The sequence below is a fragment of the Syngnathus scovelli genome, chromosome 11 (genome assembly GCF_024217435.2).
Source record: "Syngnathus scovelli strain Florida chromosome 11, RoL_Ssco_1.2, whole genome shotgun sequence".
NCBI classification, from domain to species: domain Eukaryota; kingdom Metazoa; phylum Chordata; class Actinopteri; order Syngnathiformes; family Syngnathidae; genus Syngnathus; species Syngnathus scovelli.
The window spans coordinates 228,059-245,994 of NC_090857.1; the positions used below are offsets into that span (position 1 = coordinate 228,059).

The 17,936-nt window shown below is 51.2% G+C and overlaps 2 protein-coding genes across 5 annotated transcripts; both read right to left on the reverse strand.

Annotated features, from left to right (window-relative positions):
* Window positions 1-1,512: 1,512 nt before the first annotated feature.
* setd5 (SET domain containing 5) lies at window positions 1,513-12,938 on the reverse strand. 4 transcript variants are annotated; one of them, XM_049733078.2, is made up of 21 exons: window positions 12,481-12,931; window positions 10,287-10,570; window positions 9,878-9,980; window positions 8,962-9,078; window positions 7,642-7,874; window positions 7,225-7,283; window positions 6,970-7,157; window positions 6,859-6,897; window positions 6,509-6,781; window positions 5,764-5,912; window positions 5,443-5,560; window positions 5,273-5,382; window positions 4,876-5,107; window positions 4,662-4,742; window positions 4,133-4,270; window positions 3,684-4,055; window positions 3,077-3,334; window positions 2,838-2,955; window positions 2,520-2,746; window positions 2,210-2,266; window positions 1,513-2,113 (listed from the first exon to the last, which is right to left on the reverse strand). In XM_049733078.2, the coding sequence occupies exons 2-21, from the start codon at window positions 10,355-10,357 to the stop codon at window positions 1,625-1,627; spliced, it is 3,432 nt and encodes a 1,143-aa protein (XP_049589035.1). In that variant the 5' UTR covers window positions 10,358-10,570; window positions 12,481-12,931; the 3' UTR covers window positions 1,513-1,624. The 4 variants fall into 4 exon arrangements, with proteins under 4 accessions (XP_049589035.1, XP_049589036.1, XP_049589037.1 ...); XM_049733079.2 differs by lacking the exon at window positions 8,962-9,078; XM_049733081.2 differs by lacking the exons at window positions 1,513-2,113; window positions 2,210-2,266 and having other exon boundaries at window positions 2,554-2,746; window positions 2,812-2,955; window positions 12,481-12,938.
* A 671-nt stretch (window positions 12,939-13,609) lies between these two features.
* Window positions 13,610-17,857, reverse strand: ap5b1 (adaptor related protein complex 5 subunit beta 1). The gene is made up of 3 exons (XM_049733082.2): window positions 17,241-17,857; window positions 15,874-16,644; window positions 13,610-15,570 (listed from the first exon to the last, which is right to left on the reverse strand). The coding sequence occupies exons 1-3, from the start codon at window positions 17,376-17,378 to the stop codon at window positions 13,684-13,686; spliced, it is 2,796 nt and encodes a 931-aa protein (XP_049589039.1). The 5' UTR covers window positions 17,379-17,857; the 3' UTR covers window positions 13,610-13,683.
* Between the last annotated feature and the right edge of the window lie 79 nt (window positions 17,858-17,936).

A 17,936-nucleotide genomic window follows, 5' to 3' on the forward strand; every position in this document is an offset into this window, starting at 1 on the left:
TATTGAATTTTAAGATTGATTTTCTTACGCAAATATTTGTTTTGATTGAAAAAGCAAGCATTGGATCCAATTTACAAAAACAAAGTGACGCAAACACACTCTACAGCCATTTCCAAACGAGCAAAATTGGGACAATCTAGAAAATATCAAATGGCCACCAAGTGCATAAACAAGGACTCAGCAAACCATTTTTAAAGTGGACTATGCAGCAATATACTGGCCTTTATCCACCAGATAGTGAACACAAATGGCTTTGTGGCGTATACAAGTGCAGTGCATTTACCTGCACTCCTCTCCTCCAACACATCACCAAGTTCAGTTTGTCCAGGCCAGCGTAGCTCTGAGGGACTCACTCGACATTCCGCAAAACGCCCTTGATCGTTTCCAGAATACTATTCGTTCTCTGCTTGGCACTTCTTGGGCAAGTGACTCCTTCTTCTGGTTGGTGGTTGCGGTTACGAAGCCATGTCCAGTCATCACCGGGGAGGCGCTGCGACTGCCTTCGTCTTTTCTCAGGACTCCTTCACACCAGCCTTCACCGCTCCGTTTCGTGCGAGTCTTGAATACGAGTAGCAATGGTGGCTCCAAAGGGTAATTTGTAGTCATTGAACGCTACCTGAAGTATTTCAGCCGGACCTTCATCCTCCACGACGCCAATAGGCCTACACGCAGTGGCCACCCATTTAGCTGAGTCTCTTAGTTATTTCATCCCTCAGTTTCTGGGGGAAATGATCCATGGACGAGGGGCTGGAGAATTATCACTCTCTCTCTCTCTCACCAGTATCAGTGGTAAATGGTTATCATTCCTTCCTTCCTTCCTTTTGAGGGATCAGCTTTGGCTCTGGGTCTATTGACAGCTGAAATGACAAGACTCACTTGTGCCTGCCTGGCCCCGTTGTCTTTGACTGAACTTTGGGCAAAATATAGTCCACGGGCACAGCCACAAAGTAACCGTCATGTTATCTTTTATTCCACAACATTTTGCGGCAGATAGATAGATAGATAGATAGTATTTGAAAGCCATTTGTGTCACACAAAATAGCCGTAATGACTCCAAGTTTGAACCAATTGAGTTAGCTTGATAGCTGGTGGGAAAGTCCAAATCATTTGACCACACTTCCTGCGTGACCTCAAATCTGATCAAGGGAAAAACGATGCTTATGAAGCTCTGAAAATCATTAGGCTGTCATCACTCAAATAAACGGTTGAAGACTCTGAACTCAAGGTTTTAACAAAGGTCACGCACGACGTTGTTTGGACGTGGGTGCGGATGGACCGAGAAAACGTCGACATGCACACTTTGAGAGACATCTTGGGGAGAATATTCACCGTGTTTTGTATTCACTTCTGACAGCTTGATCTCGCCTGGTTATCTGCTTTCCTTGTTGGCAGTCCAACATACGGTATGCTGGTGGGTTGGCCCTCTGCCTTGGAAGAAAAGGCCAAAAGTATGCAAAGAGCAGCCAGGAGGTCAGGGTGAGAAGAGATTGAAGAAGATGAGGGAGGAGCTGATAAGGGTAAAAGCTACAGTGTCTTTAATAGTCATATTTGCACCATTTTCTGACAGACAGCCTACCTACTGCTTGTTACAAAGTCCCATTTTCCTTCAAAAGTGAAACTAAATTCATAAAGCAGAAGAATGTTGTGTACTTGCCTTCTTTTTTTGTGGTGGCTTGTGGCTGTGAGGAGACGTACTACTCTCCGGGTAGCCGCCGCCGCCGCCGTAATGAAGTTCACTGTACGGCGGCGACGTACAGTCAGAGCCTGCGTCCCCAAATAGCCCGTGGCCACTCAAGGAATTAGGTAATGACTCTCCAGGGGAGAAGCCTCCTTCAGATAGAGAGAAGCGTTCGTCGGCGGCCACAGTGTTTCCCAAGTTTGCATTGAGGGGGGAGCAAGTGTAGATGAGGTTGAACTCTGTCCTGAAAGCCTGTTTCCGAGACAGGAGGGTTCGCTCTGACGTCGAACTCGACACCGGCTTGAAGGAACTCGTTCGATCCGGGCAATCGGTTCTCAAAGAAGCTCCGGGAAGGAAAAAATCATCGGCGGCTCCAGCCGAGTGCGAGCACAGCGAAAGATCCGGGAGCCGCGTCCGAGGGTTATCCGAGTCGCTCTGAAGTACGAAAAAAATGACAACGTGCGTACGGACGTATACGGTAAAGTAACATCGATAGCAAAAAATGAGCTTTCGACAAACGGAGCTAGCTACCTCCGGAGAGACGCACTCTGGCCGGTCGACAGGCGATGCCTCGGGGGACGAGATATTCTAGAAACGCAGAGGAGGCTGTTAGATGAGCGTCAAACATACTACGAGCCAAATATTGACAACCTTAGCGTAAATATGCCAAGTCTTGGAAAATGGTTTCATCAGCGCCAAGCATCAGACGAGGTGAACGGAAGCCCGTTTTTAGCAGGCCGATAGAGGTAGCGAGCGTAAAGCCAATACAAACGCTTGAATCTATTGGCACGAACGGCATGGGATCCGGCCGCAAACGAGTCCTCCTTACTACTCGGCTTACTTCAAATTGGAGAGGTGTGTTGCAGCGGCTGACGGAAAGCGAGGTCATCGGCGAATACGCCAGGCCGTTGGATAACGAGGAGCCGTAGGGGTGGCGAAGGTGCGCAAGTAGCGCATCGTCCTCAGGAAGGGGCGGCGTGATGGGCGACAGCGGGCGAAGCTCCGAGGGCAGCTGCGACGTCTCCGTCGTATACTTGGCGTGGCGCTTCTTCAAAGGTGCGTTGGATTCTAGGAGCAAAAATTGGGAGTGGTCTCAGGCACACGGGCGCGCTCACGCACACACACACACACACCGTTTGCTGTGACCATGAATGTATACCGCTGGAGAAGGGATTGGGGGTGGATCTGCCGCTGGTGCTTTGTTGGGAGGATATGGACTCGGTGCCGTCCGCCACGCTGGCTAAACAGCTCTCGTCCTCCACCTGCTTGATCCATCTCTGCATCAATATACAAGCACGTTCCTTTTCAATATATACAATGGAAGGAACGTTGAACAGCCTGAGCTCAGCTCAGCTCAGCTCAGCTCAGCTCAGCTCAGCCTGTTGTAGGCTGCAAGACCTTTTTAAAGCAGCCATAGGTGCCGTCCATCTGAAGCGGACGGGGCCGGCGTCTCTCGGGATTAAAAGGGGAGCCGAAGCGAATGTAGTGTCTGGGCGCCGTGCAGATGACAGAGTGGGAGAGGCCCGGCAACATGTTGAGGGTGGTGGCCAGCACGGTCGGATCGGTGGTTATCCGCAGCGGCCGCTCAACGCTCGCTTCTTGCTGGATCTTCTCCCCTCCAGGAATCTTTTCATTCAACCATTCCGTCACCAGGTACTGAAACAACAATCATTGGCCATGAAAAGAACTCAACGAGAAATGCAGGATCACAAAGATCTCAAAACTCAGTCTGCACGCTGTTGTTTACTTGATTGTCTATTGTGGGCCACGTCTTGTCACCGTGGGATAGCGGGGAACGAAATTTCGGTTTCTTTGTGCGTCTTTGGCATGTGGAGAAATTGACAATAAAGCTGACTTTGACTTTGCTTTCTCCCTGTATATATATATTTTTTTTTTTTTTTTGACTGACTAAGCACAACTGTCCAAGCCATGTATATTTGAATGCAAGTTCTAGCAAACAAAAGAAAATCACAAGGCAAACATCAAAAGTCTGATCCCGTCTAACCTTTTTGGTCTTGGGGTAGCGTAAGTTGCCTCTGTTGATGCAGTTAAGAGCCTGGCCATCTTCATCTAACAGTTGTCCGGCGGCCATCCCGCCGCTCTCCCTTTGGCCCAACTCCAAACCATACGGGCCGTGAAAAGCGTCCTCGTCTAGACCGGCATTTTGCTCGGGCAAAGGAGCTGCTACGGCAGCGGCGGCGGCGGCAGCGGCGGCCTGCTGGGCTAGCGCTTGGCGTTGCCGCCTAGCACGTTGGGCCGAGCTGGAGCGGTACCGAGACATTCTGCTTTTGGGACGTGGTTTAGCAGGGCGTGCCGGTTTAGGAGGAGCGACGGGAGCGGGCAGATTTGGTAAGGAGCATTTCCCTTCAATAGTTTCCTATGAAAAACAGCATGAAATATGGCTATAGAAAATATTTCAGACTTTTTTCTCTTTCTAATACCGGTACTACTGACTGTGACGTAGGTAGCGCGACGCGTGCTAACGCCCACTCCTGCGTTGTGGGCGGCTCTGGCTCCCTCTTCTGTTTCGACACCGTCTTCCTTTCCATCTGCTCCCGTCTTCCTTCGTCTCTTTTCGAGAGTGTTCACGGTCTTAAATCCGAGACAAATTGAACAAAACATTTGGAATCAAACACAAACGTGATGCCATCATCCAAATGGCAGCTAGCGAACCTTGATTTTACGCGCTTTGGTCACGGACCCCAAAGACCGTACAAAGTCCAATAACTAGCACGTAAATCTTAGCACTAGTCCTTCACTTTCCGTGACAGTGTAGTAAGTATCATTTGATAAGAAGAAGTCGGCCATCATTAAGGGCTTTTCATGACTTCTGCTTCTGCAAATAGGACAGAACGTCCCTCGCGACCCCAAATTTTCTTTCCCCTTCCAACGCGCTTTCAGGGTGAGCGCAATTCCAAAATCGTGGCCCCCAGAGTGCGCGCAAAATCGAGGTTCGGCTGTAACGTGACAGGTCGATACAAACTTTTTTATTGCCGATGACCATTCCATTTTCATCCACCTCTCCTTCCTCAGCCTCTTGCATCTTCATTTCATCCAACAGTCCCTAATTGCAGATAATGATTCATGCTTTCAGGTAAGGCTTTGCAAAGCAGTGATTAGAACCTGGAATTCGCCAAAGTACTATTTGGAGCTAAACTGCTTTGTTATTGACATACTGAAATGTATGGGCTCCATACCTCTGCATCGCTGTTTCTTTGCACTTCTTTGGCCTCTTGGTGGTGGTGGTGGTGGTCGCTAACGGGGAAAACCTGCAGTTCTCTTCTGCGGGCCTTTCTCTGCCGCGTCTCAGCACCGAGCAAAGGAGAGGGCGGCGCTACCGTCGCTAAGCTCTCCCCGGGGCTCACGTTGTGTTTCTGCACAGGGCAATTCTGGTTTCCCTTATGGCAAGCACAGTCCACTTTGTAATTGCTGATGGATGGACGGAAATCAGAACAAACGGTCGGGTTAATTGGAGCGCATGCCAATAAAAGGCGCTAAATAAGCACATAGCATCTATCCAAGCAAGAAATGCTCGGTTATGAAGGGTGAAAGCAAAAAACAAAGGAAAACTCTATTCTGCAAAGCGCTACTGACCAGCTGTTGAACTCGTAATCAAATCCGATGGTGACTTCGGCATCTTTTGTAATCGGACCGATGGCATAGATACACAGATGGATCATACCCCCGGCAATCACGTGGCGCACCTGACAGAGGAGTCCATACGTTATTCACCCAGAAGTGGGAATTCGCTGCGGAGAACTCACCTCGGCGTTGGGTGTGCAGGACCTTCGAATGAAGCGTGCATCGTTTCCAAAGGTCCTTGCATCCACACACATCTCCACGCCGTTGAATTTGGAGTAAAAGAGTACAAAAGGGTAGGGCCTGAAAGACAGACATGGCCCGGGTTGTGCAAGGTACTTGTGGAAAATACGTCCACCCACTTTGCCCCGATCGCAACGCAAATACATGTGGAGGAGTAGAGTATATCTAAGGAGTGAATAAAATGCACTGTGTCAAGTGTCTTTCGTTTCAAACCATGCCCTTTGCGTTGTCCGGGCTGAGAAAGAAAAGTGCCTTGTACTTACTTTGTAAAAAATTGCCCGTTGACCTCAAACTGTTGCTTGAGCATGACCTTCCCCCGATACTCGATAATAAGGACGTCGGGGTCGAGGTTCTTGGCGGCACGAAGGATCTTCCTGTGTTTCTGCACACGCGTTACACGTCCCAACTGCAGCTGCGAGCGATAAGGCAACATTTCAAGAGATGCAATATGGTATTTAGCCAGTAAGGTTGCCGTAAACATTGTTTTGCTCCTGGATGGATCACCGACCCCTGCCTGCCTGCCTGCCTGCCTGCCATCCTGTCTGCCTGCCAGCCATCCTGTCTGCCTGCCAGCCAGCCAGCCTGTCTGCCAGCCAGCCAGTCTGCCAGCCAGCCAGCCAGCCAGCCTGTCTGCCAGCCAGCCAGCCAGCCTGTCTGCCAGCCAGCCAGCCAGCCTGTCTGCCAGCCAGCCAGCCAGCCAGCCAGCCAGCCAGCCAGCCAGCCAGCCAGCCAGCCAGCCAGCCAGCCAGCCAGCCAGCCAGCCAGCCAGCCAGCCAGCCAGCCAGCCAGCCAGCCAGCCAGCCAGCCAGCCAGCCAGCCAGCCAGCCAGCCAGCCAGCCAGCCAGCCAGCCAGTCTGCCAGCCAGCCTGCCTCTTTCTCCGTCTGCAGCTCTCAAAGCCCCATGCGCTCGAGCGAGCCTTTCTCCCTCAACGGTAGGTAAGTTCCGAATGCTGCCTATTTGCGCCCACTTCCTACGGCAATCTATTCAAGAAGGATGGCCGGGCCAACCTGCATCTGTGAGCCCAGCACAGTGTGATTACAGGCCAGCTGGGTGCGGTCGATGGTATCGGCGGCGGCGGCGTCGACGGACGCGGTGGACGGAAGACCGACGGGTCCTCTTTCCGCGCTTCCAACGGCGCGGCGAAGCCGGAGCAGCGTTTGGACGTCGGCGCTGTACTGGTTGGCTAAAGCCTCCTCGTATTGCTCCGTCCACTTGCGGATTCTACTCTCCCATCCCTCGGCCGTGATCCCGTCCAGCGCGCTGGCCTCCGTGGTGGAGTTCTTGACAAAGGAAAAGATGCACAGAGTCAAAGCGTATTTCCTACGCACACGTAGTGGACGGCGGACGCGGGTGGTACCTTCATCCTCATAGACTTGCGAGAACCCTCCCGAAAAGCCTGAGAGAACACGCGGCGTGAGAAAGGAGTCCTTTTTGAAAGGATGTGGCGACTAGTACGAGCGTGACCTACTTTGACTTTCTTGCCCTTTGGCGTGGCACTGGCTTTTTCGGCGCTCTTTTTCCTCTTTTTGGATTTACTTCTTTTGACCCTGTTGACAGTCAGTTTGATGCTGGTGGGGGTATGCTGGGTGGCAGTGTAAGAGACGGTGGAAGGGGATACTTCTTCATCGCCGCTTTCGGTGGCACTGCTTTCTGCGGCTACCGAGAAAGCGCAAGCCCGTTGTCGGTCTCGGATCGTCCGTTTTCGTGAAGTGAAGTCAAATACCTGAGACCATTTCCGTTTTCCTGTGCTGGCCATCCGTTGCTTTCCTCCCATCGAGTCCCCTGCGACAAGAGCGCCACCAAAACAACATGTTGGAAAATGAGAGTTTACAACATCCAGTGGCAATGAAACCCATGTATGAGGAGTAAATCAATGGAGCTTCAACCAATACATTTGCCAAAACAAACGTGACATCAGTAACATGTATTGGCATGTTTACAAACATACAACTCATTTAATGGGAGACATTTGCAGCAAGTTCTACACGACTTGTCTTGTATTTATCCGGCCCGCAACTTTTGGGCTTTTAGTGTGTGTGTGTGTGTGTGTATATGGAGGCTTTTGCCAGCCGTAGAATCATTTGGATGGCCATATATTTTTTTGCTGGGATCCAGACAGGGCACATTGTGCGTGGCTCACCTGCAGTGGTCACATTTAATAAACAAGCCATCCGACATGAGAGCGCAGTGACACCAGTCGGCCGACGCCCCGTCCTCCTCCGAGGAGCTGTCGCTGTCTGCCGAGTTGTCCTCCGTCGTTTGGCTCGAACGGGAACCGCGGACGGCGCCGTTGAGATCCGTTCGCCCGACCGTGGTTTGAGAGAGCGGGGAAGCGGGCGGTGTGGGAGGAGGGGGGGCACCATAGTTGTGATCCTGTGACAACACACAACGGGAGACTGTTGTTGTTTTCAAACAACAGTTGTTCAGGCAAAAGAGGGCAAAAACAGTCCAAAGTACATCATGCTTGCACAAGATGAAGGCCTTCACACGTCAAAGGCCATCGGAGCAAAAGATACGACGTACATGCGCACATCGTGACAATGACTAAAAACGCTCGGTTTCCTTGTCCAAAAACAAATGCAAGTTTGAATACATGATGGAGATTAAAGGCAAATGCAGTGGCAGGGAGTGATAAATGTTAGGTCAACCGTGAAATTGAACAAATGCAAAAAAAATGGAGCGTTGCCTTTTGGCGCCTTTTTCCGACCACCGTCTCAGATTTGGAGGTGCTCATTTTCCTCGTAGGCGCTTCACGCTCAGCTACCGACCGACTGAGTTGGAAATGAAGTTGGAAACGCTTGAAGGAACTACAGTACCGCAGCATCGGCAAATACCGAGGCCGCCACCGACCTGGCCGGCCGGCCGGACTGCCTCGATGCCTTGCCCGTCCGTCCGTCTCCAAAGAGGTCCTATCTGCGACAGCGGACCAAACTCTGCCATCACCGACCAGTGTGCCCACATCAAGGAGTAGGAACGCATGTAGATTGGCACCCTGAAAGACCCTGCCCAGGGCGTCGAGTGGCTCCACTGTTCCACGAAAAGCACAGCGCCCCTTCCCAATCTGAGATTCGACCTCCCGGCGGAGCCTCGGCTCGCTCCATCCGTCCATCCGTGAAGGTGATTTGTACACGTTGAAGCAGACAGTAGTAGGAATGTGCATGTGATATTTGGTGGCGCTCGCTGATCATTTTGACCGCCGTTTACTTGTTAGAGCTCCATGAGCAGACAGGCAGGTAGGTAGGTAGACACACGCCAGTTAGCTCCCGTGTCTCGTCGAGGCACAATTAGCTTTCGACAGCTAAAGACACAAGATTAGCAGAACAATTTCAGCCTTTCGCCAGACAGACATGGGGCTCCGCGTCACAGACGCCCGCCGTCAAGACAAGCAAAAAGCTCCATCCGTGCCCACCAGCGCCCGCCCACGTTAGCCACCGCCGCTGAGGCAGCCAGGCAGGAGCACCTTGTTCGCTGGACCTCCTGGCCGTGTCAGCCGTCCGTGTAGCCAAGAATCTCCCTCCGTCCACGCAGCCGTCGCAGGAGATGCGGTGGCGTCACGCTGCCAGTCAGCACCGGAGGTCTGCTTATCAAAATTTCAAAGTTGGACTTGGAAAGAGCAGCAGACTTCCCGCAACGGGGATGAGCGTTCAGCCCAGCGCGGCGCGGCGCGGCACAGCGAGGCGAGGCCAGACGAGGCGAGGCGAGGCGAGGCGAGGCCAGACGAGGCGAGGCGGCCGGCCTGGCCTGCTTAAAACGCCTCATTTTCAGGGGACTTGCCAGGAAATGAAACGGATCAACGGGGGAGAATTGAAAGCAAGCCTTCCCTCCGGATTTCAATGGATTAAATAAGGACCCGATTTCAGCGGGCAAAACCTTGCCCAAAACCTCTTGCTTGCGTATTCAGATGTTGAAGCAAAGATGTTCACGTCAATTTTGGCGTCCTTTATTTGATGTGTTCACAATGATTTGGCACGGACAAATTGCCATCAGAGCCTCCAGTGACATTTTTTTTCTGCACGCAACATGAGTGCTCAGCCAACGTGGAAAGTGGGAAAACAGTAGAAGGTGGGGAAACGGAAGCCTAAAACAAGGGAGCCACCCTGGAGAATCACAGAGCAACGACTGAGCCTCGCTCGGCACAGTCGATTGAGAGATTGGGAGCAAAGGGAAAGATGGCGCCGCAGTTGAAAAGAGCCAAGGTCAACAACCAAAAAGTGCTGCATGGAATAGCCCTTCGCAAAAGTCAATGAGAGGTTTCCGGCCGCAGCCCCTGAAATGCAAATTCTGATGCATTTGGCGATTTGCCATCACTTGGCGCCATCACTTTTGTGCAGTACTTGCACAGAAAGGCAACTAAGGAAAGAGTCATTTGTACTCACAGCATACGGTAGTCCGCAACACCCATGACTTTGCGCGCTTCCACAAGTGTGGTTGTTGAAGTTTTTCTCATTCACGGCGGGGCTTGCTTCGACAGATTCAGGGCTGAAATGTTCAAAATCAACGTTAAGTATATATAACCCGTATTAACATGGCAGTAAAGCAAATGGTATACACACTCTTGCCTCTTCATACGCACGAGATGGAACGAAAGCTCAGAAATTGCAGATGGAATGTGGATGTGTCATTTGATACAAGTCTTGAGCCAACGCCAAGCAACCTTGCTCTTTTTCTCTTCTTCTGCCTTTGTTTTCCAATTGAGAAGATGTTTTTTTGCGCATTCAACCTAAAAGTCTCACGTGTGGTGTTGGGGTGCCATTTTTTTGCCAGCGCGACGCATGCAAAACTTACTCCAATCCAGCGGCCATTTCTCTGTAAGACGTTTCAGGTGTGGTGACTCCTAGAGTGATTACTATGCTCATGACGTCCGTCCGGCACAGCGACACTCGGGCGGTTGGGGAAGGGGGGAGGAAGGGGAGGGCTACAGCGAGGGCTAGCAGCACAGGATGGAGTTGGGAGGGGAAGGACAAATTAAAGGGCTCCGACGACAGTGAGCAACCACTCCAGTGTCGGGGAGCCGCCGCTGAGCCGTAGCCCTCGGCTGACACTCATGGAGGGGGGGGGTTGTGGGGGACCTGTGGACACACAAGAGGGGAGGCACTTGTTACACAAAGCCATGGACTCACAATTCAAGAGATGCCTCTCATTTAAGACAACGACGTTTTCCAATCCAGAAGATAGAAACTTGAGGCTCTCCGCCGAGTCAGCGGTCGGCAGCGCAGCGCAGCACGCTAAAGCCGAATAGGGAGAACGGAGCAGCAGACAGTGGGCAACGCCGAGCCCTCGGATTCTCTCGGAGCAGAGACTAAGCAACTTTGTGTTTCAGGTTGGGATAAGAACGGCGACTAAACCTAGAAGGCCGGCCTGGGAACCGACAAAATAGAATAGAGCCTGCCAACAACACCAATCAATGCGATGTGCTGGCCAATGTCAGAATAGGACAATTGGTATGAAGTGCGGGAGCCCTCCGCCGGCCGCAAACATTTGCTCAAGTGTCCCCGTTTTTCACAAATGCAAGGTGGCTGGCGGCAACCCCGGACAGAGAGGGCACGAGCACTGCACGTTCCAATTCTATGCCACTCAATCACCTGAAGAACACCACTTTGATGAAAAGATGTGTCTTTGGATTTGAGTGAGAAGCATGTTTGCAAACGTTCGCTTTCTGCGCCAATGGTTGCACGCACTTGAGCAAAGCGGAGGCTCCAATAGAAAACAAGAGCTCCCCACTAAAATACGAGCAGTTTCTCAAGGCTGCTGGGCTGGGGGTTGCTAAGGTGGGGGGAGGGAACAGCAAGTCACCAACCAAGCGGATCGGTTGCGTCGATTGCCCGCACGGAGGGGGTACCAAAAAAGAAAAAACATCAACAACAGCCGAGCTTTGAGTCGGATTCACACGCTCGGGCGAGGTTAGGAATGTAGCCACAGATGGACGTTATGAAAACACAGAAAACGGGCCTAAATATGTATCGTAAAAATCTCAAAAAGGTTTGCTACAATGACGAATGTCAATTGTTTGGGGTTTTTTTTTTTGTTTTTTTTCTGGCGGGGAGCTAACGTGAGCTACAAGAGCAGTTGATCACTTTTGGTAGCTAACACAAGCCACATCCATGTTCCGAGTCGGATTCACACGCCCGAGGGAAGTTACAAATGTCGCCAAACACACAAGTAATCAAAACAGCGCAAACGGGCAAAAACATGTATGGTAAAATAACAACGATAATGTCTTGAAATCACCCAACTGCTTCTCTCTCTCCAAAAGTATTTTTGGAGCCAAAGTAAACTCCAAGAGCAGCTGGTCGCTCTTGCTAACACAAGCCACATAGATGCTTGCTAGCCAGCTAGCTAGCCAGCCAGCCAGCCAGCTAGCTAACTAACTAACTGCATCGAGGATATTTGAGGAAAACGCGACTGGGCCCTTTTAGCGTTGCTATCATAACGATGAGACGAAATGATCGAACAAATTGCAAAAATATCAATCTTACAATTTGATTGCAACTCTTAGTATTTGACATAACTCATGGCATAAGTTGAATTTTGGTGAACTGACCACGGGCTTTTGGCACTTTCCGAAATTAATTAACTAACAATAGTGGGGGTCGCTTCTCATGCTTGCTGGATAAACACTCCCAACTAACATGGTGTACTTTAACACATAGATTTTGTGTGCGTGTGTGTATAAATACATACATACACGCAACATACATACATACATACATACATCCACACGCACACACGCGCGCGTACACGTACACAACAAACCCAGCACCCTCATGTTTGGGAGACATTTAGGTCGCACAATCGTGAAATAGTACAGACAGCAGGCGCTATCCCACTACCTGTGATAACTTCAGTGGGTGGTAAATAATTAGCTTGCTATGTTAGCTTCTTAGTTGTGCCAAAATGACTATCATTTTGCAAGAATGTCACCGTCTCACACATCTGATGATAATGTTACCGTTAACTCGCATAAGAATCAGTCACTGACCTAAAGATGCATGATAAAGTTGCACAAACGAGGTAAATTCCTTGGAGTAGCCTAACATCAAATCCAATCATAGCAGTAGGCCCGTCCGTCGGCAGCGGTGTCTCCTGTCTCCCTATGCCTTCCAAAGTATCGCTCTGCAGCGGACGGAAACAAACTTCTCCACGTCTCCCACCAAAAAAAAGAACGAAAGTGAAATCCTTAGCTCTTCACAAATGCACTGCATTTGTGGGGTGTATCCGATCAATTCCAGGCGAACGAATGAATTTATTTAAAAGTGCAGCCTATCTGCAATTACTCATTTTATTGAGGTACTCCTGTCTATGTTATTGGGCTCTTATTCGGCCTCGGCTCTTCGCGTTCGAGAAGACCGCCCCCCTCTGCTCGCCGGCATCCACGGCAGGCAGGCAGCAGGCAGGCAGCAGGCAGGCTACGCAGCCGGGCAGGCAGCCACACAAGCAGGCAGGCAGGCAGCCACACAAGCAGGCAGGCAGGCGGGCCCACGCAAGCGAAACTGACGTGCAACTACGCCATGGGGTTTCCGTGGCGACCGTGCAGGGGCTCGATTGGGTGGCGCTTACCAAGATGTTTACGGGGAGAGATTTGTGTCAAAAATTCTTTCCGCGATTTGACCTTTACCTGTGTGCGCGTGGACGCGCGTTTTAGTCATCCACACAAAGAAAGTCGAGAACGTAAATTGCGCGTGAAGGTTGAGAGGCTCAATTAAAACTTGTGGAGTGACATTGAATGACCTTTTCCCAAGACTGCCAATGAGCTGAACATGTTGAATAGTTAGAACCAATGTAGAAATGACACCAAAAAGTTACGTAACATTTTTATGTTGGTTTTGTAATGCAGAAAATGTTGAATTTTCGCTAACTTTGGCAATTAGTGGGCATCAACTTAAAGTTAGAACTGTAGGAATTTACAATTAGGTGATTTACTACATGGGCGCTCACCACAAGTTGAGGCAATGTGGAACTGACCACCAGTTCAGGAGGTGGCTTTATACAGGAGGTCAACAAAAGTCACGTCAAAACATTCACAACAAATACAGAGACCAGCAGAGTTGAGCTTCATTGACACAATTTGGTATTAAAAAAAACAAACCAAAAAAACACTACGTGTGAAATCAGTTCCATTAAGCAATTTATTGAGGGCAAAATATATGGTGACAGTTTTCATGTCAAACCGAAATACGACACGTCACGGACTACCGGCGACCTTATTGGGCAAAGGCTTAGTAAATAGGTTAGCAAGAAAAGAACCCATATGAGGCAGTAGCCGCCAGTTATCGGTAGCGATACTGCAATGGACAGCGTCCTCTTGTGAAATTATTTTCAGCAGGATGTGAAATTGTGGGGGAATGACAAAAAACAATTTGAATTCATCTTTCTTGGCCGGATCTGCTATCATGAATGGCCGCAAGTGCTTTTCCACCGTGGACCTCAGCTCTTGCGCTTGCAGCTGGCAACAAAACAAGGCGCTAGCATAATCTGCTTGGCCTTCCTCACTTATTTGCTCCCAAAGGTCCTGAAAAAGAGCCAATTTGTCAAGTGTTCCCCCAGCCAAAGGCAAAAAGGCTTGCTGAAAACACACGTGGATGTCCGGCAGTAAAGTATACCAAGAAAGGTCATTGAAGGTGCTGAACATAGCGCTGGCGCTCAGGGTGACGGGGACGGGCAAGCGGGGCTCCAATCGAAGCTCTACCACGGGAGACAATCTCTCGGGAAAAAGACAGGGCACGGTCAAGTCGCAGAGTTGTTCGTAATGACTGCCCCTGACGTTGAAGCGCAGGTGGAGGCTGAAGACCCCATCCGAGCAGGAAAGCTTGGACACGCTATGATTGAGCTGGTACTTCAAGGTAAGGTGCGACTGCTTCAATCCGGCAACCCGGTATGCGGCCGGTTGCGAGCAGCAGCCCTCCGTCTCGCTGGGGCTGGGCTGATTTGCCGCACTCGGCTCGGGGTATTTGGACTCCGCCAGCCTGAAGACGGCTTCGTCCGTCCGGTGAACGGTGAGCATGCTCGTCAATCTCTCGGTGTCTGCCACGATGCAGGAAAGCGAGTGTTTATTGGGTCCTTCCTCGCTCAAACCCCGCGTCGTAATCCCCGCCAATTTCTCTTTGGAGAGAGTCGTCAGAAGGCTGTAGTACAGTCGGGCGTGATCTCCAACGTCTGCGTCGCCGTAGTGACGCACCAGATGTTGCAGGACGTCGGCCAGAGAGGGAAGTAACGCGTCCAGGCCGGGATGCGCCATCAAGCGCCGGCAAATCCGCAGCACGCCGTTTCCCAGACGCCAGTCGGCGGTCGTACACACCCCAGGCCAAACGGTGACGTCGGCGAGTAGTCGCAGCGTGCTCAGCTGCGAGATTTGCCCTTCCTCTGCCACTCGCGCCAGCACCTTCAAGTGCCAACGGAGGTCCGTTAAGGTCAATCGGGCGGGCGGCGCCTCAACGATAACGCGCTGCAAGGCTCCGCAGAGTCTCGCCGACCAACCGCGTTCGGGGAAGGAGTCACGAGTCCGGTCGGCCAAGTTGAGAAGGTGTAGAGCCAGGTCGGTTCGATGGCCGTAAAGTGTGCACAGTTGCTCTGCGAGACCGTTGGCGAATTTTTCCACCTGGCAAAAGGAGACAAGAAAAAGGAAAAGTGCCCTGAAAAAGGGCACCGCCATCTTTGGACCGCGTCCTCGTGTCACAATGTCGAGCAGCGAGCCGAGGTGTTGGTAGAGGAAGAGCAGAGCGGCGCCTTCCTCTCCGCCGTCTCTTTCGCCCTCCTCCTGGTGGAGCAGCAAGAGCAGATTGAAGCGGGCCAGCATCGTCGCGTCATCGTGGAGTACGGCGGGCCAGAGCGGGTAGGCCAATTGGGGCGTTAGCAGCACGGGCAGACTTTCCACACCGATTCCGCAGCCAATCGGCCTGTTCTCAGGGAAATGCAGCATACAGTCCAGAAAGAAGAGTTTCTCTGCTTTACTGAGCAGAGGATGCTGGGAGAGAAGCACTAAGCGTCGCAGGACGAAAGCTTCGTCATCAGTGCTGAACAAGCTGTCCGTGTACGCGCACTTCATCAGGAGAGTAACATGAAGAAGGCAAACCTGGGGGGGGGAGAAAAACAAAAAAAAAACAATAATAATCCTTTTTTACAATGGATGGAAAAGTATCATCCGTTCAAATACAACAGGCTAAGCTATTTCACTGTCGGTGGCTGCTCGGGCCCTAAGTCCGTCTAGAAAGACCCCTCCTTCACAGCCCTGGCACCATTACACTGAAAATGTGTCTGTCACCTCTCTGGCAAGGACGGACTCAAATCTCCGCACTGCGAGGAGGACGTGGTAAGCGGTGTGCCGCCCTGCTAGAAAACAAGACAATCGACGACTTTAGCGGCAAAGACTACTAACCTCGCCGGTTCCGAGCAGACGCAGAAGCTGAGCTCGAAATATGGACGGTCGAACGACAGGCACCATGGCGACAACCTGCACCAGTCTGTGGAGAACTTCCGCTTGACACGGCGGAGTCAAAAGGAAAGAGTTCTCCAGAGTGGTCGACAGGACCGTGCGCAAATCCTTGCAGTCCTGCCCAGTCTGAAGAGTAGGCATTGTTCCCATCGCCAGGGAGGGCGAGGCGGCCGCGTCTTTATCCGTCGGACGGCATTGGCGCTGGGCCTCCCGGTCGTTCTCCCCCAACAGTAATTTGAGATCGTCGTTCCCTGAGCCGGGATCCACGGCCAGCTGGTAAAGGGCATTTTTCAACACCAAAGTATTTAGTCTGGCGTACGGCTGATGAAGTCTTGAGCTTTCTTTGCTCCAAAGCTCCCCTATGAGCTCCAGGCGCTGGGACAGAAGGCCGGGGCGGCACGTCTCCAGCTCTCGGAGGCATTCGCACGCTACGCCTCGCAAGAGAAGAGCACCGTCACCGTGCGAGGCCGACGTGTCCTGCGCTATCTGAAGGAGCAGATCCAGGAAGTCCACGCAGACGTGTGCTTTGTTGCTCACGCAAGAGCTGCAGATGAGGACCGAAGTCAGAGTGACGAGGAGGCAGCTGCGAAGTTGAACGCACGGAAGCCGGCAGTGGGCAAAGACCGACAGGAGCTCCAGGACCGTCTCTTCTCCAGCAGAGAGCGTGGGACACAGGAGTGCCGGTTGCTCACATAGTGGGGACAGCAGATAGACCTGAGAAGAGCGACATGTCATTATAGGAGGGGGTGAAAAAAAAAGCCACTTTCACTTGAAGTTTGCTAGTATACGATTGTCGAGCACACGGGTGAGTGACACACCACGTTTTTGGCCAGTTTCATCGGGCCATTCCAACAAGATCTTTGTGCCTGCTTTTGAAATTTCATAACTTTCTCAAATCTTAACATGAAATCTAAACACCATTTCCCAACTCTATAGTGACATTGTTTTCTTCATTTCGTTGACAACGTTCTACTATGGTCGATCGGTCGGTCGATCGATCGATCGATCGAACGGCACGCACGCACGCACGCACGCACGCACGGGACTGTGGGATAGGCTACAATTTTGGGACAAAGGTCGCACCCAAGCAGGGATGAGTGTACAATACCCGGACAGGCCCGATCATACTTCAAAACATATAGCTGTTTTTACAAAATGCAGCGCACTTAGTCGTGGCTGCAAGACTTTCTTTATTCGGAAAGAGATGGCCCCAAAGTTGAGTCATGACTACCATCACGACACAAATGAGAAGCGCTAAAGCATATAAAGGTAAAGAAGGTATCAGGATCATTCACTCCACGGAATCATACCTTGACACCGTTGGGAACTCGGTCATTGCGGAGCTCGTGGAGCAACTCCGCCAGGAAAATATCCGCCGATTTGGACGAGACAAATCGGGAGGGACTACGGAAAAAGTCTGAAATGGTCGCCTTCCACTTGACCGCCATTGGTGTTCGGCTTAAAAATCCTCCGCACCCTTCAAATGGTTCAATATTGTCGTGGCGTTATGTCCTTCGAGACAGCTCCCACTACTGCGGTCCTTCCTGTCCAAATAGTCGCATGACACCCTCCGCCCGCTCAGCAAGTGCACAGTTCGTCATCGATTTGACGCCGTGCGTGTTAGCCAACATAAATATAAAGAAGCAAACTTGGGGAAAGCAGTAATAGAGTGAAACCACGGGCTATGTGTCCCCTTTGGCACTATTTGCAAAAGGTCGCTAGTTGACGGCAACTATGATTGGACAATATACGTACGTTTGACTGCCTTTAAAAAGGTAGGTTACTCCCATTTGTAAAAAATGGGAGCGTACAATGTGATGATTCGATGTCGACATGTTTTATTTTTTGGGCACGACGACAGTTTAGCGAACGTGGCCAGTCTCCCAGTATTTTGGCTCGAATTCGCAACGAATTGTGGGTAAGGCACTTCAGCTGGGAGACCATTGCTTGTGTCCCGATTCGCAGGCTGTGTCCTCCTCAGAAGGCTGTCGTTCCGGCCGGCCTCC

Excerpts from the sequence above, each read along its gene's own strand:
- setd5 (XM_049733078.2), bottom strand. The coding sequence starts at position 10,357 with ATGAGCATAGTAATCACTCTAGGAGTCACCACACCTGAAACGTCTTAC. Across the intron at positions 6,782-6,858 it reads GCAAGTCTATGAGGATGAAG|AACTCCACCACGGAGGCCAG; the intron begins GTACCACCCGCG and ends TCCTTTGTCAAG. Across the intron at positions 2,267-2,519 it reads ACACACCTCTCCAATTTGAA|AATATCTCGTCCCCCGAGGC; the intron begins GTAAGCCGAGTA and ends CTGCGTTTCTAG.
- ap5b1 (XM_049733082.2), bottom strand. The coding sequence starts at position 17,378 with ATGGCGGTCAAGTGGAAGGCGACCATTTCAGACTTTTTCCGTAGTCCC. Across the intron at positions 16,645-17,240 it reads GAGTTCCCAACGGTGTCAAG|GTCTATCTGCTGTCCCCACT; the intron begins GTATGATTCCGT and ends CGCTCTTCTCAG. Across the intron at positions 15,571-15,873 it reads GTCTGCTCGGAACCGGCGAG|GTTTGCCTTCTTCATGTTAC; the intron begins GTTAGTAGTCTT and ends TCCCCCCCCCAG.